A 24,008-nucleotide genomic window follows, 5' to 3' on the forward strand; every position below is an offset into this window, starting at 1 on the left:
TTATATCTAGGGACGTATACTTTATATATAAAAATCACAATAATATAAGAATTAGAAAAAAAAAGACTGCGTTGTATGCTTTTTGCCAATAAGCAATCGTTCCAAAAACAATCATTTGTACCAATTATTTCTCAAAAATGTAAACCCTGACAATGCATGTTTATTAACATGCCTCTCACATTTACCTATAAGGCGAGATAGTTCACAGAGGCCCCAGGGAACGTGAACGGGTAGAACCGCCCCGTGGCATTCCTGCAGTGCCAGGTTGGACAGGTGATCTGAAAATCGGCAGAGCTGCTGGGTGACGGTCACATTACACAGGTTCAATAGGATGTTCAGGCCAAGGGGCTTCAAAGAGGGCAGGTGATTCTGCCAACCGGAGTCATCAAACAGGATGCTGACGGGATTCTGCTGATCCTGGGACAGGCTCAACATCTCCAGATGATAGTCACACACAAAATCATCTGCTTCACACAGATCATCACCCACACCGCACGTCTGGAAATAGAGGCATACACAAAACACATGAACACAAATGCATAGTCATAACCTAAACTAGCTTTGCAGATCTAGTCCTACCTGAGCAATGTCATCTCCACCCTCAGTGTCATGGCTGAAACTGACGTTGGAGCCCGATGGGTGTTTGGAACGGGTGGTTTGGGGTCCTCGTCGCTGGCGTTGAGTGTCCGAGGAACGGGCGGTGTCATGTGACGTCTCGCTGGGTTCATGCTCAGCCATGTGTAGGGAGGGTTCAAAGGCTTGTAAACACAGCAGAGCTTCACCTTCCTGAGGCTAAACAAGAAAAACACACACACACAGACTGAAGGGAGACAAAACAGATGCTAAAATAACAGCTTATTCGAGACCTACCCACCCCTATCCAGTATAATTATATATTTTCAAAAGTGCTGAAGTAATTCAAATCATCATAATCAACATTGTAATTATGATGCTTCAGTCAAGCCATCAGTAGTACCTCATCTCGTTCCTCCTCGCCCTCTGTCCTGCAGAGGGAGTTTACTGACAGGTCGTCTCTGAGGTCATCCTGGCTGTCATGAGGTGGCTCTACACGTCCGCTGAAGAACAGCACAGTCTCAGGACTAGGGTTGGGCCAGGACAGAATGCCCTGCTTGTCCACACAGCACAGCACCTATGAGAAGGGCAAAAAATATGATAAAACAAGATATTTCAATATCAGCTAATGAAGTGTGTGATTCTAAGTGTGTGATTTAAATTAATATTAGGGGAATTATATAAAAACAAAATTTCTTATCAAGCATGAGAATGATAAAGTACTTAAAAGTATATTTGAATAGCTAATGTAAATCCATTGCTAGTTATGTCACAACAACTTATGCAATATTTATGATGTGTCATACTTTTAAAATAATTTCTAAATGCATTCCATATATACACTAACTGGCCACTTTAGGTAGGAATAGGTGTACACATATTTAACTTCTTGTTAAAGGAACACCACCATTATTGGAAATAGGCTTATTTAACTTCTTTCCTACATATGTGGGAAAATGCATTTTTGTTTCAGTGCATGCAGCGCAGAGATATCACGCAACACATCACGATCGCTCAACCCATAATATAGTCCCAAGTCAATATCTGCCTAGGAAATCGCCTAATCTTAATCTGCATGGCTATTTGTACTCGTTGTGAATACACAGGCCACAAGAAGTAAATAGGTGGGTGTTTTTTTTTGAACACTTTTACTCGGGACATGCTAGTTGGCAACATAGTATTCCATTAATTATGCTAAGCTAAGCTAGCGGCGACCCTGTCAAATTAAAACAATGCATGCACTGAGATTTACTTACATATCTAAATGTAGGGAAGAAGTTGATTAAGCCCCATTTCTAAACACAGTGGAGTGTTCCTTTAACCCAAATATCTGATCAGCCAATAAAATGGCATTTATTAAACGCATTTAGGAATGTAGACATGGTCAAGACAGTTTGCTGAAGTTCAAACTGAGCATTAGAATGGGGAAGAAAGGTAACTGTAGTTTTTGGCCAGACTGGTTTTTTTTCAGAAACTGCTGATCTACTGGGAATTTCACACACAACCATCTCTAGGATTTACAGTGAGCAGCAGTTCTGTGGGTGAGGCCAGCGGTCAGAGGAGAATAGCCAGACTGTTTTAAACTGATAGAAAGGCAACAGTAACTCAAATAATTACTTGTCACAACCAAGGTATACACAACACACAACACATCAAACTTTGAAGCAGATAGGCTACAGCAGCAGAAGACCACACCAGGTGCCACTCCTGTCCCACTGGCTCACCAAAATTACACAATCGAAGATATGACGCCTGGTCCATCCTGCCTTGTATAAGCGGTTTAGGCTGCTGGTTATTGTGTGATGTTGTGGGGGATATTTTCTTTTCATTTGAGCCCCTTAGTACCAAATGAGCATGGTTTAAACGCCAGCTGAGTATTGTTGCTGACCAGGTCCATCCCTTTATGACCACAGTGGTTAAATGCATTTAAGATTTTAAATGCAGATTTCATATATGTTCATATTTTTGAACATTTAGCCTATTTGCGGTATTGCATGCATGCCCTCTTGCGGTATAAGCATATTTATTTACAATAAATACCTCTTGATATTTGTTTATAGATACTCAGGATTGTGACGTAATTATTATTTGTAGTGACTAACAGATGCAATATCACAAGGATGTAAAGAAACGTAAATAATGGGGATGGGATCAAATTCATAGAATTTTCCTGCTATTAAAAAGACTATTTTAAATATTGGAGGAAGAAAACTGCACTCCTGTGTCTATAGCAGTTACCGCCATGCTATAATTTGATAATTAAATGAAAATAGCAAAGAATGGTCTTTTATTAGCATTTATTTTTAAAGTGAATATTGATCATAAAATTACAAGTAGGAAGTGTAATATGTTTAATGTGACACAAGGGGGAGCACTCACAGTGACGGAACCCAGCGAGTGCAGCAGACTGGAGGTATAACAGAGGGTCTGGGACTCTCCTTTCAGCACACTGACCAGGTGTCTCCACACACAGCGTAGCATCTCCTGCACACAACCACGCACACACACAAACATGTTGATTTGCATCATCTGACAGACCTGACAGAAACTTAAATCCATGCATCAGCACATCTGGGTTTCGATTGGCTCTGCAAAATTGTCTGAATTTATGAAAGCTGAAACCTTGATGTTATCCACTGACAAAACGCACACACCCACACACCACACACACACACACACACGCACGCACGCACGCATGCGCACACACACACACACACACACACACACACACACACACACACACACACACACACACACACACACACAAAGATCTATAAGACAAGGCATGAGAGCATTAGGTAGGAAAAAAAGCAGCAGTAGCATGTCCAGTCTTTTGTCCTGACAGGTTTGTCCTGGTGCATTAATTGATTTAGAGGGGTTTCATAAAGATCAATGCACCTTGCAGCAGGAAATTGAACTAACTGACTGACTGAGTGAATCACAGAAGATTTGAAACTGAAGCACACACAGCAGCTACAGGAGAGCAGAGCTTTGAAGCAAGAACTGAAAACGGTTAGTTTCAGATATAAAAGACACACATTAGATATAAAAAATGGTTGTCTTTCATCAAAACATAATGACTCACTGTCTACACCGGACAAAACAGTTGATGCATCTACCTAAATATATCTGCTAGAAAGTTAATTATGTCAACTGTAAGGAACATAGTAGTATACAGATGACACAATAGACATCTTTATAAAAAGCCACAAAATCTATTTGATTTTCTATTTAGAGTCTTTAACTCACTCACTCAGACACTCACTCAGACACTCACTCAGACACTCACTCAGACACTCACTCAGACACTCACTCAGACACTCACTCAGACACTCACTCAGACACTCACTCAGACACTCACTCAGACACTCACTCAGACACTCACTCAGACACTCACTCAGACACTCACTCAGACACTCACTCACTCAGACACTCACTCACTCAGACACTCACTCACTCAGACACTCACTCACTCAGACACTCACTCACTCAGACACTCACTCACTCACTCACTCACTCACTCACTCACTCACTCACTCACTCACTCACTCACTCACTCACTCACTCACTCACTCACTCACTCACTCACTCACTCACTCACTCACTCACTCACTCACTCACTCACTCACTCACTCACTCAGACACTCACTCACTCAGACACTCACTCACTCAGACACTCACTCACTCAGACACTCACTCACTCAGACACTCACTCACTCACTCACTCACTCACTCACTCACTCACTCACTCACTCACTCACTCACTCACTCACTCACTCACTCACTCACTCACTCACTCACTCACTCACTCACTCACTCACTCACTCACTCACTCACTCACTCACTCACTCACTCACTCACTCACTCACTGTCCCATGGCATGACATTTTCATTTTATGAGGTTTTTCAACATTAATATGAGTTCCCCTAGACTGAATATTGTCCCAAATGGCTAGAAATTTGTATCGGTGTAAAACGAGTTCTGGCTGTCTTTCTCTGCCTTTGAGAAAATGAGAGCTCAGATGAGCCAATCTTGAATGTTCCTGTTATCACGTCATACCAGGTACGGTTACCTCCCTTTCCTCTGCCCAGAGAATTTGGCACGCCCACATCAGCATATATTAGTTTGTCCTCAAGAGAGAGCATTGCAGTTGCTCAGTGTTTGGATGTACAGATGAAAACAGAAGTCTTTTTTCAGTTCCTTCACCTGAGCCTCAGAAGAACCAGTGGGTTAATTTTATTTTCTCTGGAAATTTCCTGATCTGTGATCAGCGAGTTCTGATGTGTAGCTAATCGTTCAAGTTCACGCAGACTTTCTTTCTAAATCGTTTTAATGCTGTTTATGCATCAGTGAATCAAGCCGGTGACTAAACGAACAATTTCACGTTGTTTCTGTTAGTAGAATGAAACAAATCTGTTATTTAAATGATCAAACTACAGAGAGCGATCAAAGAACACTCTTTATGATGTCGGATCTGTCAATCACACAAATATATCTGCAGTGCACACTTGTCCAACCTGCCGTTATAATGAATGACGCTGTTATGCTCAACAGAAGCTCTTACTGTATTCATATCAAAGCATTTTGCGAGAGAAATAGCGTTGCAATGACGAGATCACTGCGTTCACGCTATCACTCAATGCTCAAAGGAGGAAGAATACAGGGTTTGTGTGACTGGGACTCGTGTTTATTCAGAACACTCAGACACAAACAAAATAAACTCATGCTCACAGTGCTCTCAACAATTTAGTCGAATATAACTTTCTCAGAAATCTTTATCATCTCTCTGGTCCACGAGTGCAGTGCCTCTCTCTGACTGGCAGCACTCAGACCTCTCTAAACCACTCCCCTTCCGCCACATACGGTAATCTAATACTCATTTCAAATGCAAAGATGTCAGCCAATCACAACATTGGCCGTTTTCACTTAAGTCTCACAGCAGACACGCCCTTTGAAACAGAGCATTCAAGCCAGAGGGCTAATATCAGGAAAGAAAAATGCCTTTTATTTCTAAATTATGACACTTTACGATGTTAAAATCATACTAACAATATAAGTACACCTCAGGAAACATTATAAAATAATAATAAAATACACGCCATGGGACCTTTAAAACCGTTTGTATTACAAAGTCTTCAAAATAAGGATTACACTTTACAATACGGTTTCATTACTATCATCGTAGTTAACATGAATTAAGAATGAACAGTAATTATACAGGATTGATTACTATTACATTATTAAAATCAAAAGTTGTGTATGGTAACATTAATGGACTGTAAACTAACATTAACAAAACAATGAACAACTTTATTTTTATTAACTAACATTAAAGATGAATAAATAGTGTAAACAAATGTTTTGTTATTGTTAGTATTGTTAAATAATAAAACCTTAGTGTAAAGTGCTACAAAGCAGACTTAAATGCTTTCAGCCAGCTCATATGTCTGATCTGTCCATGCAGACAAATACTTACCATACATTGGAAATTTTAAAGAGTAAAGAGAGTCTTGTTCATGCAGAAGTTCTCCAAATGCACATTTTGAAAAATGTAGTCCAAACAAGCACCACGACTACAGAGAGAGCATATAATCTATCATGCAAACCTCAGGCAGGCAGAAGGTGGGCAGGCAAAGGCCAAGGGGTCACAGGTCAGCGTGGGGGGTGCCAAACTAACCGGCAGCACAAGAAGCCAAAAAGATGCAAATAAATAATAAAAACCGCTGGATTATTGGCTGAACTTGATTGAACGAAGTGAGATGAAGTGGCCGTGTCTTAAAAAAAAAAAAGTGAAACAAACGTAAAGAAATGGTGTTTAAGCAAATAAATAAATCAAATAACAGGCTCTTTTCTGAGTGATCCTTTGATATAGACAAGTTGACATGAGTAAAAATCAGAAAACAAAAAGGTGAAGAAAAAAATGACGGTTGTGCGAGGATCCAGAGCCAGGGAGAAGGATCACAAGAAGCGTGTGGTGAACGGGGGAGGAGGAGGAGGAATACAGAGGATATACCTGGGAGGACACCACTTCCGTGTAGCTGCTTAGAGTGTCCTCAGAGAACTTAGCAAGCTGGGACAAGAAAAAAGTCTGATTAAACACCTGAGCAGACGATCAGCCCTCCGCTTCAACTCTGGCCTGATCACCTCGGCTCTGCAATCCCTCCCTAATCCTCCCTACTACTAGTGTGAGCTTGGCCAATGAGCTTTACTTCCTCATGCAGTGTTATGGCTGCAAATCAAAGTTAATACACACAGTGATCATAGAGTGAGTTACAATTTAGCAGCAATATCCATTGGTGTGTGATTTGAGAAGTTATGAGTGTTGTGCGTATTTTGTGTCTGCTTGTGTGTGGGGGAACTGTTAATGAATAGCAAAAAGTGAGTGAATGAATGAATGTGTGTTGTTCTGTCTGTCTTACCAGGCCAGTGGGAGAGTTACGGCTGGACTCCGCTAACACACGGGCCTCTCCATACGCATTGACCAGAACCCACATGACAGGAAACAGAAGAGGTAAAATGGGCAATACACCCATCATCTATTTATCAGAGAGAGCAAGAGAGAGAGAGAAAAAAAGAGAGATGGAAATAGGTTATTAATACATTACACAACATAAAAATAAAAAAACAAATAAAAATTTAGCATTACATGTCGTCTTTTATTATCTCTCTCTGTGTAGTCTTTCATAAAAAAGAAAACAAAATATTGAAATAGGTATGGATTCAGAATATTTACCAATAATAGTCCTTAGATACAATAGAACAGCGATTCTCAACCTTTTTGACTCCAAGGCCCAAAATTATTCCAAGGCCTCATGACACTGGATAAGGATTAAGAATAAGGATTTTCGAAGGGTTAGTTCACCCAAAAATGTATTCCGTCATTAATAACTCACCCTCATGTCATTCCAAACTCATAAGACATTCGTTTGGAATCTTTGGAACACAAACGAAGAGCTTTTTAATGAAATCTGAGAGGTGAACCCCCACTACCGCAACTACCACTTTCAAGCCCCAGAAAGGTAGTAAAGACATCATTAAAGTAATCCATGTGACTCCAGTGGTTCAAACTTAATTTTATGAAGCAATCCAAGTGTAAATAGTTTTTTTGTGCAAACAAAAGCACTCACGTCGCGTCGTAAAATTGAGGTTTAACCACTGGAGTCACATGGATTACTTTAATGATGTCTTTACTACTGGTGCGTGAAAGTGGTAGTTGCGTAGCTAGTTTTAGTTTTTGGGTGAACTAACTCTTGAACACTAGTTTTTACGCACAATTTGTGCCTGATTTTAAGAGCTTGGCATAAAATGTAAATTAATTAAATCTTATAATTCCATGGGCATTTTTATAATGAATATACAGGACTTTTCCAGGTCTAGAAAGCACACCTTTTAAAATAAGGCTACCTCACATGGGAGACAAGTGGGAACCCTGATTCTTCACATTTAAAAAAATGAATTGGCATAAGAAATATTCAGATTTTTAGTTCATTTGGTTTGCTTTGATCTTGAGGTTCTTGAAAGTTTGCTGAGGCCTCTAATTGGCCCCAGCCCTGTCATTGATAACCAATGTTTGAGTAATGGTTTAAAAAAAAAAAAAACATAAATAAAATACCTCAGGTTTCTTAACATATCACAAGCATGTGCTACCCAGGATCTTGTAGTCGTAACAAAAAAAAAAGCTTTCCTAAATTGACCATTGTATGTAAATTTCACAAACAGCCTTGTGGAAAGCAATTTTGCAGCTTGATTTGGTTTGGAAAGATCATACAAGTACTGTCCCTTTCCCACAATGCCCTTCAACAAATGTAATTTGTCCAATCACCATAATGGCCTAATATTATATACATTATAAAAATGAATATATTAAACGAAGAGAACAGCTATGATGGCCTTACTATTTACTATTTTCAGAGCGGGAAAGCAGTTCTGAATTTAAATTTTTTTTAAAAATAAATTGTATTGTGGACTATAATCAACCTGCAACTGAAGGAAGTTGAAGGGTCCAGGGGTGAGCCCGGGAGTGTCACAGAAGTACCGGATCGTGTTAATCAAGAAAAAGGCCACCTATGAATGAAAAAGTTGACCAAAGATCATCATCAGCAAGCGGACACACAATTTTACACTAATTTGCACGTTATGAACATTTGGCCAATTTCACACTTCTTGTATCTGGAGCATGGGAGTATTGCAACAGCTTTCACACTGCAAAACAGCGTTTCTGCAGTGAACAGCTCACTCCATGATTGTACGTTCCTTCTACAAGATAATATTGCAAAAGATTGTGTTCATACATTTTCTGCTGAGTTCAGTTGAACTCATACATACTACTTGTGAATACAAAATATTGGTGTCAAAATGGATGTGGCTTACAGGATGTAGACAAAATATGTGTGAAACTTTGTGACACGTTTTTAAAAAAGTGTCCATGTGTTCAGTTTTAGCATACCAATACAGCAGGACAGGCGAATTTGGCAATACTGGATTGCACTGTGAACCGTTCATTATCGAGGGCTGTGATTGGACGGGATAGAGCCAGGTCAAGACTGTTCCTATTGGCCAGAAAAAGGTGATTAGTTACTAGTGTGAGAAAACAAAAATGTTCACATAATCACAAAAGAAAGAGGAGGCAAAAAAAAGTCACGTTGTTTGACCACTAAGGTATTAACCTGACGCTGTCGAGTATAGGTGTGTGCACCACCCTGAAGAGGCGGTACTGCTGAGGACTGTGGGGGCCCCTCCGCTCATTCACACGTGGGGAGGGAGGAGGGGAGAATGGCGGAAAAAGGTCTCCTGGCTCCAGCACAATGTGTTCGTCGTCCTGGTAACAGAGCATTTAGTGATTCAGAAAAACAGAGTGAGAGACCCACAGAACCATTGAGAATAAAGCAAGTATTCTACAAGGGTTTCTTTTGTACCGGTTCAGATTTCAGTACAAAATACCAGTAAATAGTTCATACTGTTACTGCTACTTCAGTTAAATCATAATACTAGATCTCCTTTAAACAGATCCTAACCAGCAACGATGAGCGGGAGAACCTTTTGTTGCAGTGCTTTCTTTCTATTTTGAGGGCACCACACTATGTAGCCTGGAATAGTAAAGTCACCTTTATTTATTCTGTGCTTTATACAGATTGTTGCAAAGCAGTTTTACAGTGATAAACAGAAAAATAGTAAGCAGTCAGTTTTCAGCTGAAATCAGTTCGGTTCAGTTTGGTTCAATAACTGTTCCAAGTTCAATTCAGCTTTAAAGCAGCTCTGGAGAAAACAGTGATGCCATCATTCAGGTCAGGTCAGTATTCATCCAATAGAGTCAGTGCAGTTAAATCAGCAATATTGCTGAATATTGAGTGTCCCCAGAGGCAAGTAACCCAAACTTCATTAAGTGACAGAAACCAGGCATGATCAGGGGGCCAGTTCTCTTTTGGCCAACAAACGAACACAGTGTGATTATGATTCAGGCTGCATCACAATTTAAAAGTCACAAGCCTACTGTTATCGAATTGGTCCAACATCCTACTCCACAAATAAAGTTGTACATTAAATATCAAATACTTCCTGATTGGCTGTGATAGTGTCACAGTAGTAAAAATACCTGTAATAACTATGGGTCTTTGGCAGAAACTATGGTTATCATGTAGTGCTGTTATTGTTAACTAAAATGACAACTATTCATTTTTAAAAAATTAATTTAAATAAAATAGAATATAAATATTAATAGAAAACAAACAGAAAATATTAGAAACATTGCCAGGCAATACAAAATAAAATAACTAGAAGTAGTAAAATTACTAAAACTGGAATAAAAATAAAGCTAATATTTAAAAAAAGATGACTATGACAAAAGCACATGACAAAATTAAAATAACAAAATTAAAATCGAATGAGAAAAAAAAAAAAAAAAAAAAAAGTATATATATATATATATATACCTATTATAACATATAAATTATACTCAATTATATTGTCAAATACATCTAAAACGGTTTATGCATATTGTCATCCATAAACCTACCAAATACACAAACAATAAAATAATATAATTCAGATCTGACATTACCTTGATGCCTCTGAGAGATGCAAAGGCTTCCTGGCCTGGTCTAAGTGCGATGACGTCACCTTCCACTAGTAGACAGACAGGTAGATTGACCAGTTCCTCATCTCTAAATGTCCAATGCAGTGACCAAGAGGAGGAGGTGGGAGTGAAGAGGTCAGGGTACAAAGAGGGGGCCCATCTGATAGGATGTCCTGCATTTTTCTCCAAATAATCTGGCAACCCATAAGGAAAAAGTGAAAGATTTAAAGGAACTTAATGTAAGAAATGTATTTCAATTAATCATAAAATGGCCCTGATATGTCACTAGACATTAAGAAATCATGTTAATTTGAAATACTTATATCACTGACAACAGAAGTCAGGCCAGGATATTGTCATTTAAAAGATGTTGTTGCAGCCCTCAACTGATGTTGATGTTGACATGCAAACGTTCCTGCAGCCTATCTGGAAACCTCGAGTCAGGGGGAGGGGGAGAGGGGATACACCGCTCTACAGTCATTTGAAAGTGATTACAGTACCAGTTTTGGCCAAAATCTTAAGACTTACACTTCCTTTAAGTGAACATTTACTCTACTACAAACTTGGGATGGCAAGTCTAGAGACATGAATGAACTATGCTTTAATTCCATTTATATAAAAGTATATTTAGCATTGTGTTGAAATGTAATGTAAATGAATGGATAAACCCTAGCATCATTATTGCTTCCTGAAGCATGCCAGATTCCTTTAGTAGTTGATATACTCGCTGCTCTCTCCTCACCATTCAGCTGTGAGATGATGGACTTGAGCCTCCGCACCATCTCGCTGGTCCGTAACTTCTGCTGCCGTCTGATGAGGAAAAGGTTCAGCAGCAGCAGGAGGAAGAGCGCACCCGCGTTCACCAGCTCTATGCCTTGACTGAGATAAAAAGGAAAGCAGCTTACATACAGACAAAACAAAGTGCTAAACCCAACTAACTGAAAATGCCCATTCAAAATGCTAATCAAAAGGTTTTTTTGCTTGAAGCTTGGCCCACCTGCCCTTTGGCTGGCTGCCATAACAACACAACAGCCCAACCACCACAACCAGAGTGAGAAAAGCTCCTGGCCAATGGAAGCACGAATGCCGGTTGTCATGGTGAAGGAAGCTCTTAGCCCACAGCTCCTGCAAAATGAAAAAAGCCTAAATCAGGATTTTCCAGACAAAACTAATTTTTACTGTATAACAAGCAAACCACCCTTAATTCCGAACAGACCTGTATGGTGGATCTTCGGCGGCTGAATTTCTGGTGTTGCCCCAGTAAGTTGGACAGCTGGTCCTGTAGGGTGCACAGAGCCTGAGCCGTGGACAGTCCCAGTGGAGTTGCCTCCTCCTCCTACAGAAAAACCAAACCAATCAATCAATGCAAGTCACTTTGTTTTAAAAAGTGCTGGGGACAGGTGTGATAAAATGGCTTGGGTCATGAATATTATTTAGGCTGTATAAATATTTCATTTTCACAGGATGTAATATAAGTCTCTACCGTAGAAATCTAGACGCACCCTAGCGGCAGCAAATCTAATCTGCTGTCAGTGTCGTCTAGCAACTCTCAATACAGTTCTGAGCTGTAAAAACCAAACTCTGGTCAGGCCAATCACATCGTGTATAGAGTCAGTGGGCGAGGCTTAACATAATGACGGCCAAGTGGCGCTTGCGTAAACACAGAAACTAGTAAACACAGAAACTGGCGAACGGCAGCCTTTCGAATCAGCTTTGACCGCGACTCTGGAAGACTTGGAGTTAAGCTTTTCTCTGAGAAAAGAACAAAGAATGGCACTGAAGTCATTCTTAAAAAGGGAAAATGTGTTCGGAGTTTTGCTGACCGGATACTGCAAAAGTTAAATCTTTCAACTAGCTCTGCTTCACCTTCGTTGATCTGATTGGTTGTAGCGCTATCCAATTGCGTGCATGCCGTGCAGAGGGAGTTTGAAAGACAGCCGTTTATCCCGCCCCTCGGATTGATCCCTGTCAATGGTGAGTTTCTAGAGCAAATATCTTGATGTGGGTCTGGCTTGTCAGGCTAATAAGTCTCTGGTTTCCCCAAAATGTGTCTGAATACCCCACAGATAATTTATTATAGCTTTTCAAATTTTCCCCATTTGGGTGGAAGCAAAAAAAAATGTTTTTGTGTGTCCCTTTAAATGCAAATGAGCTTTCCAGAAGAGGGCTGAACCTTTACAGCTCATGCTTTAAAGGGGGTCGCACACCGGACGCGGAGCTCGGCGGCGCTCGGCGGCGCGCCACGTCTTTAAAATTCGAACACATTGTTTTCAATGAGTGTACGCACACCGGTGGCGGCATTCGGCGCCTGTCCGCGGCGACTCAGGAAGTTGTTCTAAATCCTGCCGCGCCACAGAGCGCCATTTCAAGGCTTTATATTAAAAGTATATTATCGTTAAGGTATACTGATTTCAACCTTTGCTACAAGACACATTTGTTTTACATTCTGAGTTCAACAGCTTGAATAAAGTCTAAACATATTTTGGGGAAATGTATAATAAACGTAGCCTTTTAAAATGTGCGCGTCTGGTGTGCGATACCTGAGACGCTGCGTGGCGCGCCGCCGAGCGCCGCCGAGCTCCGCGTCCGGTGTGCGACCCCCTTAACCCATTTACTCCTAAAACGCCTGCTAAAAACGCCTATAAAAACCTATGTTATTCTAGGATAAATATCTTATCTCCTGAGGGTTTTCTGAAAAAAATACTAAGAATTGTCAACGTCTACCAAAACCTTAATATCTCAGCCTCTGTAGCACTTAGAAACATGAAATAAAATACATTTTAAAGGTAAGAATCACAGGTTTTATTAAAACATGCTCCCTTTGCATTAACATACATTTTTTCTTAAAATTCCCAAAATCATATGGGGAAGAAAAAATATATAATTCAAATATATAAAATATAATACATAAAATGTTTAACATGCCAACACACTGAATAAGGCATCTTGTTATGAGAGAGAGGTGGGGAAAGTCCTGAGGTGGAACTGGGAACAGTCTCAGTCTCTGAGCTCCATGGCTCAGATCTCTCCTCTTTGACTTTTGAACAGCATTATCCTCTCTCACACACACACACACACACACACGCACACACACACACATCAAATCATTTGTGGCGAACGACGTGGTAAATAAAGCACTAGCGGTGCAGAGGAAGGTTACACTGCCTGCACCCCATCAGAGTTGACCCAGGACGCACGTCGGTGCCGCAGTGCTTCAGAGAACACTCAACATTTGCAACATTTCCTCCCTCTCAAACTCCTCACTATCTTCCAACTCAATGTCACTCCCCTCGCTGTCAAAATCCTCCTCTGTCGTTGCTATTTTCAAGCTCGCGTCTCCGAAAAATCCAAACCAATTGCATGTGTATGTCGGATTGATTGACATGATTTTCAGCGAACCACGGTACATTTGGGTGGTCACGTGGTCTTTAGAAAATCAACAAGACCCACCTCATGTGTATTTGAACCAATGATAGTGCGTTCTATGCTGCACGCGCCATGAAATTAATGACGAATTCAAAATGCTGCGCCACGCAGCAGCCGGCAGGAGGTTCAGAGTTGCGCAACGCAGTAACCGTCGGTAGATGTAATGTTTCGGCGCGCAGCATCCGACGCAAATGGGTTAATAGTCAACAACAAAACTGGAGAATCTAATGCAGCTAAAATGACAGAAATTGCCAGTAGCGACATTCAGCCTTACATGTTCGAACCTGGAGTCGAACACTGATGAATTGACCCAGGAAGAAGTAACAACTATTAAAATTCAACTGGACGTTGAAACAATCAGAAACTATTTTTGTGCAAATCCAGCATTGAATTGACCCTTGTTTATCTAGCATTGAAATTATTTGCACAAATATATAATACAGAAATTGTATACTGACAGCTGCTACAGCAAGGAAACTAAACTGGTGGACTGCTGCAGCTAACTCAGGGCAGGATCTATGAAAATATGGCAGATCATCACCATTCATTGGCGGGGCTTGTCCCAACTCTTATATAAGAGTAAGGGGAAAACTGAAAACCCTTGTTTGGAAAGACTGTTTATGATTTATTAGCATTGTAAAAAAAAAAGGAGTGGGTGGATTTTTACCATTATAGCCTGTTTAAACACACTCTGGATCTGTGGACCTTATAAAAGTGAATTTGGCATAATAGGTTCCCTTAAAATAATCTGTGAAAAATATTTACAAATGAAAGAAAAAAAACAGCAAATTGAGTTTCAACTTTCAACATAATTCTTGCCAACTAAGTTGCGGTCACATTACCAAAATGTCAGCGAAATTTCACAGGCAAAACAAGGTCCATTTTAGCCTGACGTGGTCATACTCAATTCTAGTCAGAATATCTGTCCGAGTCTGATACTGCTCCATTGGGCTGTAATTATGGGGCATGTTTCAACCAAACCAGGAAAGACATCAATTGGATAAACCTACAACCAATCAGAGCAATGGAGCGACGCATATCGTAGTTGTCAAATGTCAACAGAACTCAACTGCACTGTGTTGCCAAGTCTGCGTTTTTTTCCGCGGGTTATTTTCCATGTCCACGGGTTGAAGCGACTTTAATTATCTGATATATATACCCAGGAATGCCAATTTTAGCTTGCAACCTTGCCAAAATAACCCCCCCCCCCCCCCCCAACACCATTTTTTTCCAGAGAACCCCCCCGAAGAAGCTATTGTTTTGGGCTAGTAGTTGGCGGGTTTTGTTGTAAAAACTTGACAACCCTGTCTGCACGCACACTTTAGGATTTGAACAAACTCAATCCAAGGCAAGCGCATTTGATGACATGGATGATTACGTTACTACGTTATATATATATATGGCGTTTAAAGCTGCTGTCTGCAAGGTTGTAAGGAACAATCATATTACATGGGTTGTGTATCGGCACGGCTCCTTAGTGGGGATGAATCGAATGTTTCGAGGAGTATGTGTGGTTGTCAGTCAACACACCTGAATGGATACTGTACTTTGGAATCACAGATTCTACATCTTGGAATTAATGAGCAAAATAAGATTTTAACAGGAAAATGTAATCTGAACAAGTAACGACTCCCACTTCTGACCAACTGAAAAAAAAAAAGCATTACATTAAATCACGCTACCAACAGTGATTAAATCTAGCGGTCTCTTAGCTCATACCACATATAACCATGCAAATTATAATTATTATAGTTATATTTTGTTCTCAAACATTTTAATGTTAACAACATCAGCATTGAATGTGTGACTGTGTGTATTGAATGTGTTATTATTAGCGTTACCTGTAGATTTAAATTTCTGTACAGACTAATCTTCTGCTTTTGACTACGGGTGAATCTCCAGTTGTCACTGATGATTGTCGTTTGGGACCTTTATGGATTATAATTCGCCATCAAAATTGTAGGTTTAATTATTCCAGCTGCTGTGAGAAAAGACTATAAATGCAGCATCGGCATCCTTCCATGTGATATAGCCTACCCAGGACTCCTTCTTTGTGTATGCAGACGTGACATAATGACACAAAGTTGAAAGGCGCAAAGCTCAAATTTCCAGCGGACAGCTACCAGTACCACTCAAATTATAACGCATTATTACAAATTTACCGTCAAGGGCTAAGGTAAGGATATAGTTTTGAACACTGGCTGGTTATGTACTTGCTCAAAAATTGATTTTGGATCATTTTTTAACCAAAAAGATGACAGACTAAGGCTTTAAGTGGTGGCTACACTTTATAAATAATCAAATCACTAGTGCTACATTTAGTTGCACTAAAAAGATTGTCCCACTCTGGGAAGCCAAAATTATTTTAATTCTAACAATCCATAATACACAGCCAATTATGACATTAGGAAATCCCCATCAGTTGCTTTCTTATTAGCTTAAATCACCAGTTCAAAAGCTCTGAAGGAAAACTATTAAGGGAATGCAGACCCACTCAAACCTATTTATTTAGGCAGAAACTTTTATTGCTCAGCATGCCTAGTATGGTCACAAAAGAAAAGGCACTCTCCTCTCTGACGCATTTTGGCTCTCCTACCAGTATTTAAGGAGTAGATTTCTGGGACGGCTAGGGTCCTGTAGTAGCAAACGAGGGCCCCACCACTATAAATAAACACACCACTTTCCCACAGCCAAAGAGTGCCTGCACTAAATCCTTTCATGAGCATCTCTCACACTTCAACGAGCAAGGATTTACCAACAGCTCGCAAAACAGACACATGCGGTCACACACGGTGGCCCATTATGGGTAAACCACTCAAGACCTTGAAAAATGCAGCACACAAATCACACCCAGAGCTGAGAAAAGTGCACATGCTTGGCACGACACTTTCACCTGTTCACGGTACTCGAGATCAATCACACACAAACAACAGACTTCCACGCAAGACCTAAATTTTGGATCCAGAACAGTCGGATTCAGACAGATCACAAACAAGTGAGTTTGTTAGAGGAAGTGTGCACAGATCCACTCACTTTATTCTTCCAGAACCAGGTCCCATTTTTCAGGATCATGGCTGCGACTAGTCCCTCTGCTGCCGACAGACTAATGTGTGACTGGTGCGCGTGTGGGTTGGACAGGAGTGTGTCAGGGTGCTACGGCATATAATGTATGCTGCTGTTTCAGCACCAGTCGCACGGTCTGGACAGACAGTCTCTGCCTCTGCGCATTCAGAGGCTCTGTTTTGAGCACGTCCCAGCCACCCTGGTGTAGTCTGCCAGCTAAAAAAGCATTGCACATTCAAATCAGTGCAATTGACCAGAGAGGATGAATACACAACTGTTCTTTTCAGCCGGTGACAGTGAAAAAGTCTGTTAAAAACAGTTAAGCTAAGGAGAATGAACAGAAAAGAAAGGATATTTTGTGAGTTCTAGCATTAATTAGTCTGAGAGCTCTGCAGAGGCAGCTGCGACACTCCGCCTGAAGAGAAACAGGCAAAAGGGTGTAAAAAGACAATGAAAAGCTGTAGAGGATGAGCAGGTATCAGGGTAAGGGAGCTTTTGAGAGAAAGAATTAGAGAATAAAGTGAGGGAAAGGGGCTTGACAGACAAGCAAAAGCCCTTGCTTTTGAGGGTGTGCCCTCGTCTCCCTGTCCAGGCATTCATCCATTCCAGCTAACACAGCAATTTACGGTCCTAGCAGTGATGGGGCACGGCAGGACAAAGAGCATCCTCATTGAACCTCACAACCTTACTGAAGTAGGGATGTGCATTTTTAAATAGTGAGAGATTAATATAAATGTAATATTTTTCAAAAACAAAACTAAATTTTATATACGGTATACACATACATACATACATACATATATACATATACATATATATATATATATATATATATATATATATATATATATATATATATATATATATACATATATATACATATATATATACACATATACATATATATATACACATATATATATATATATATATATATATATATATATATATATATATATATATATATATATATATATATATATATATATATATATATATATATATATATATATACACACTGTAAAAAAATTATTTAGAAAGAAAAGTTACCTGGTTGCCTTAAAATTTTGAGTTAATACACTGAACATTTTTTGAGATTCGACAACCTTTATTAAAATATTATTTAAAGATTTTGTAAGCATATTGGGTAATTGTGTGTTTTATTTCTGATGACGCAGTGAAAAATGCCAAATAGTGCTATTTTCAAATTTAGTTATCAAATGTTTTATGTGGTTCAGATAAATTAATATTTTGAGTTTCTATTTATTAAACAAATTTCCTTCATTGTATCAACTCAAATTTTTAATTTCAATAAACTCACAATTTTGAGGCAACCAGGTTACTTACTTTTTTAAGTTAAACCGACAAAAAACAACCAACATTTTTTACAGTGTAGTATCTATATACACTGTATGTAAGTGCTGTAAATATGTAAATCGCATCTAACAAAAGTTTTCGTTTACATAATACGTGTGTACCAGGGGCATTGCTAGACCCCTTTTACTGGGGCACGTGCCCCAGTATAAATCTGCTGTGCCCCAGGAAAATCTCAAGCTTGAATTTGATCATTTTATTATACTTTTCATTGTCAATTAGACTGGATCTGAATGCAATGTAACCAAATCAAAGCAGTTTAACAAAAAACTGAAAACAAACAGAACCATGCGTGCACGCTTCCTAGCAACTGCAGCGCACAGCAGTGTAGCCTAGAATAAGAATCTCAGATTCTCTCAGAACATTTGTTGTTGTACGAAGCAGGAACAGTGAAGGGGGGGATTCTGAAATCCACTGCAGCTTCAATATACCTGTATATATTTATATCCTAATTAACTTCATAATCAAAACCTTAATTAATATTTATCTTCCTATATTACCTATATTATTATAATGATTCTTTCCAGTTATGATTTTGTTTTAGTTTCTTGTTTTCTAAAGTGTATATTTGGTCTCTGAGAAGTGACTGAGGGTCTGGCCTAGAGATGTGTGATGTGTCACTAAACACTGTGTTTGGATTTTGGAGGTATCACACACCCCTAACATGTCAGGAGTGCAGTAACAGGGTTTGCTCACTTAGCCTGGCTTCCAGAGATAAAATATGGATTTGTTTTTCATTTAATTTATTATATTTTATTCCTTTTATATTTCCTTTTACTGAAACACTAAAGACTCATGAATATTGCCTGTACTATTGTGTGTCCCTCTCACTGAAAGAAAGCACATGTTATCAGTATGTTTTGGTAAGAACTGGTTAGAACTGGAGCTTAATCAGCTCCAACCTTGGAGAGACTGTGTATCTGTGTATGTGCGCAATATTCTATGCTACAGATCAGAATGGTGTACAATGGGCACCCTAAGCGATGGGTGGACTTGTTGTTCTGGGCAAGCTGGCGCCTGCTCCAGATCTGGAAGGTCACTACTGGCCTAATTCTGGGGTGAAAGCGTCAAAAAAAGACTCGTCAGTGGAAACGTGCATCAGATTAATTGACATGAGTGGAAATTTACCATGACTGTGTATTGTCTCTAAGCCAATCAGAACCATCCACATTGCAGTAATGACGTGGATAAGACCTTGAAAACAGTATAACTGTTGGGACAATTGTATATACGATAGGGCGAGGCAAAGAGACGGTGAGAGAGGGAGCGTGGCCTACGAACTCCTTGTGAGACTTGAAGCTGGCTTCTGCTTTTGAAACTGCAAACTATTCTAAGTAAATTTTTCTTTTAATTAATTGCAATCCTGACTCTGTCTTTATTTCTTCACTACTGGTCCTGGGTCATAAGCTGATAACCCCTAACAACAGGGAAGCAGAAAAAGAGAGAGGATGAGTTTGAGGGAGGTAAGACGATAAACAATCTACAAATAAAGCCTGTAGTAAACTGGACGATAGTTTTACGTTTTGTTCTACAATGCAGGCTACACTGCAGTGCACACATTAGTTATTAAAAACCAAATGTAAAGTGTTCATCTAGGTGTCATCTATGATGCACACCTTTTACATTTTTGATATTTATTAAAATAAACTGTCAAATCATAAGTAAATATTGTGGTTTTCTCTTAGAAAATGTATGCTCTTAATTTTAGTTGTTGTCATAAAATGACTGGTTTCTTGATATGTTGTAATTGTAAATTCTTGAAAAATATTTAATTAGTCATTATTTGAAGTTTCACAAACTAATTTCGGCAGAAGCACGCGCAAACAATTGGGTTCGGGCAAATTTTCCAAGCCCGGAGCCCTCCCTGGACAGCACGCCAAATACGCATAATCTTTACTCTATTTAATTGATGTAAGTGTGAACTCGTGAATATCATTGTTTAATGTAGAAGAATGCAAATCTGCAAGAAAGTTCTCCCCAGTTGTATTACTTCCATGTACAGTAGTATGCCTGGTATGCCATAAAACATGCTGAGAATGTAAAGTATCAGAGTTTCCCATACATTTATTTATCTGTGGCGCCCTGCCACAATATTAACACTGACTGCCACAAATTGATATCAGAGCTCGATAAGGTTTTGTGTCCACATCAGATAGAATGTCTGTTTGCGCTGTGCAAAGAGAAGTGCACGATCAGCTCCGCATCTCAGTTAACCAATATCATCCAACTGCAGACACAAATGGGCGTTATCGTGCTGGTGGGGGTTACCGTTTTTGCAGAAACTGCTAGCTGTCAACATCTGGATTAATATGTTCAACATTTGCTAATTAGTTTTTCTCAAACAGAAGCTTTAAAATAAGATCTAGCATCTTGCAGCATGGCATCATGACTTTGCGTAAACATACATGCCACTTTCTAAAGCCAAGTGGCGTGTTTTCTGTGCGCATTTAGAGCTATCCGCGTGTAGGCTATGTCTACGCCGTGTGATTCCGCGTGAATCTCTATGCCTAAACGAACCATTATGTGTGTGTGTGTCTACACAATGTAAATGGATTTATAAACGTACTAAATTATGTTTTTTGAAAATGTAAAAATGTGATTTCATATCTGCACAGTTGCCCATTACCACATTTTACTGGATTTGTAATGAGTGTTTGTAAACATATTTTCCACTAAAATAAATGCTCGACTGCAGTTTACATCAAAATAAAAGCTCACTCATTTATTTCCAGTGCATTCTTTTTACAATATATTGCTATTACTCTAATAGGATTTATATTATAACTGTTATTCTCATTGCTGTAATGGAGTGTAAGAGTCCCTTTGAAGTAGAGGTTCAAGTCAAAAAAGTCGAGAATTTTTCTTTGCTCAATTTGCACACTGAATATGGGTTTGAGCTCTGAATTTTGAACTCTTAAGTGCAACAATTTAATGAATTAAATGTAATAAAATATAATATAATGCAATATAATAAAATGCACAAAATTTTCCTCCAGAGGTCCACTCACAGTTTCACTAAATCCTATGGGAAATACTGAGTATGTAGAAGATACTTAGACCAATATTTTTTTATAAAAAGGCCTATTAATATCGCTACACGTTTACATCCCCCAGTACTTGTTGCAGTGATGGAGTTTCAGAGGTCAAAACCTTAATCATACAAATATTGGGTTAAGCAAAAGAAAACGTGTATAGTGCATTGCGTGGCACACTTCTTTCTTTCAAAAAAAATAATAATAATGAGGGGCCTGTGTCCCGGTAAAGCTTTATGACTAGCAGCCAAGCGGCAACCTCCCGCAATCTCTCTTGAAACCAATACGGAAGTAATGTAAACTGCAATTCCTCAACTGGCCACTAGAGGCAGGCTCCAGAAGGGAGCAAAATCTTATTGAGCCCCATGTTAAAACGCCCAACTTTACAGCAGAAAAAACATGTTTACAGCCTGGTACAAATTGAGGTTTTTGCCTATACGGCTAATTTTGACCTTCATGACAACTGTGAGGGGGGTGAATTTTTTTATAACTCATTCGTTTACATTATATAAAGCCTTAAAATTCTGCATAATTAAGGGCATGGTTACAGGTGGATAGCCATTTATCTGCCGTCTATAGTCATTGCGTCCACGGAAGCTCCGCTCACATCCCGCCTTTTTGCCCATCTTTTGCCCAGGTACTGGCAAGATAGCAACGGCCAGCTCGCGTCAAAGCTGCTCTTCGGAATCCTATGGGTGACGTCACGGACCCAACGTCTATATATTTTTACAGTCTATGGTCTATACATTATATTTCTATATTTTATATATGCCTGTGAGTGTGTATACTGTATATACACACACATATTTATACATATAGATAGATAGATAGATAGATAGATAGATAGATAGATAGATAGATAGATAGATAGATAGATAGATAGATAGATAGATAGATAGATAGATAGATAGATAGATAGATAGATAGATAGATAGATAGATAAATAGATTAGATAGATAGAGTTCCTGTCCCATGGCAACAATTATCCCAGGACACTCTCATTACCTCAGCAAAATCAATACAGGTAAGACAAGCACCAAAGAGGAAATCTCAGCAACAGCATTACTACCAAATTACAGTCATACAGTCTTACAAAGTCATACTGCCAATGACTTTACTGTCCAACACAAGCAATGCTAACAAATAAATTCAGGTACATTTAGATGTTAATTTTAAGGTACTTGAGTTTAATTGATAACAACAACAAAAAAGGATAAATATGTCATTCTCTCGATAAATTAAATCATGGAAATATACACACATGAGCTGGTGAAATAAAGGATGTTACTGCTGACAAATGTACAGTATTTTAACATCCTAATACATGAAACAAAGCTCCTCCTTTCAAGAGATATAACTAAAGTCACGGCTTTTCTGGCCCAACTTTACTTCTTTTCAGGCACATTTTAAACTACAACAACAGAAATCCACAACATCTAAAGCTTTTCTTATGTCCAAAGTCAAAAAGACGATATGGCTTACACAACCTACAACTTCCATCTCTATTAAAATGTATCCAGCGTGGCTGTGGATGAACTGTTAATGATTACAGAACACTTCAGAGCAAAATTACCCATGACTGTTAAATAAAAACAAAACACTCTGATTGTGGAAAAAACGTCATTCCCACCAGCTTTTCAGCACTTCCTGTATGGAGTATAACAGTGTCTAAAACATGTCAGAAGAATGGGGGAACAAAAATCCGTGAAAGTTTACTAGTGTGATCCCAATTTCCCAGGGTCAGTGAATTTGAGTTCAAGTTGTTTTTAGCAACACAAATGCACAGGCTAGAGGCTATGTCATATTACATGAGAGTAATTAATGCATTGTCATTGGTGGCTAGGGATAAAATGTGATAATTAAAAGAATGTTATGGGTTCTATCATACTAATTAAATAAATAATATAAAATGTAAAAATGTATGACTTGAATGAATGACTATGAGGCAATGCATTTCATCGCAAATAACACTAATGCTGCACTGTGTAAATTTTAGCAGCATCTAGCAGTGAGGTTGCAAATTGCACCAGCCCACTACTCACCCCTCCCTTTCAGAGTACATAGAGAAGCTACGGTGGCCGGCACAGGGAGTTGTTAGCGCTCTGTAGAGCAGTTTGTCCATTTAGGGCTACTGTAGAAACATGGCGGCACAAAATGTCGACTTCACTGTAAGGGGAACCACGGTGTATAGAAATGGCACATTCTTAAGGGAATAAAACCATTATTGGTTCATTATGTAAGATCTTTATACACCAATGATGTTATGCATATTATATTCAATTTCTGTCAATAGAGCCTCATAAATATTACACACTGCACCTTTAAGACAGTTATGTTTTTGTTTTTTTTACATTATTATTAAAGGTGCCCTAGATTTGAAAACTGAATTAACCTTGCCATAGTGAAATAATAAGAGTTTAGTACATGGACATCACATACTGTGAGTCTCAAACACCATTACCGAACG

General features: G+C 39.1%; 1 protein-coding gene across 2 annotated transcripts in view; it reads right to left on the reverse strand.

Moving 5' to 3' along the window:
- The window catches only part of tmem94 (transmembrane protein 94), a 37,968-nt gene that overhangs the window by 9,758 nt on the left and 4,202 nt on the right, over positions 1-24,008 (reverse strand). The window contains exons 3-15 of one of the 2 annotated variants that reach the window (XM_067430276.1): positions 11,863-11,982; positions 11,644-11,771; positions 11,389-11,525; positions 10,632-10,840; positions 9,241-9,392; positions 9,021-9,123; positions 8,552-8,638; positions 6,994-7,110; positions 6,588-6,644; positions 2,953-3,057; positions 977-1,150; positions 580-792; positions 186-498 (exon numbers count right to left, since the gene is read on the reverse strand). In XM_067430276.1, the coding sequence (XP_067286377.1) occupies positions 186-498; positions 580-792; positions 977-1,150; positions 2,953-3,057; positions 6,588-6,644; positions 6,994-7,110; positions 8,552-8,638; positions 9,021-9,123; positions 9,241-9,392; positions 10,632-10,840; positions 11,389-11,525; positions 11,644-11,771; positions 11,863-11,982 (1,915 nt within the window). The remainder of the gene's footprint in view (positions 1-185; positions 499-579; positions 793-976; positions 1,151-2,952; positions 3,058-6,587; positions 6,645-6,993; positions 7,111-8,551; positions 8,639-9,020; positions 9,124-9,240; positions 9,393-10,631; positions 10,841-11,388; positions 11,526-11,643; positions 11,772-11,862; positions 11,983-24,008) is intronic. The other variant, XM_067430277.1, reaches the window with a different exon arrangement.

The sequence above is a fragment of the Pseudorasbora parva genome, chromosome 21 (genome assembly GCF_024679245.1).
Source record: "Pseudorasbora parva isolate DD20220531a chromosome 21, ASM2467924v1, whole genome shotgun sequence".
NCBI lineage: Eukaryota > Metazoa > Chordata > Actinopteri > Cypriniformes > Gobionidae > Pseudorasbora > Pseudorasbora parva.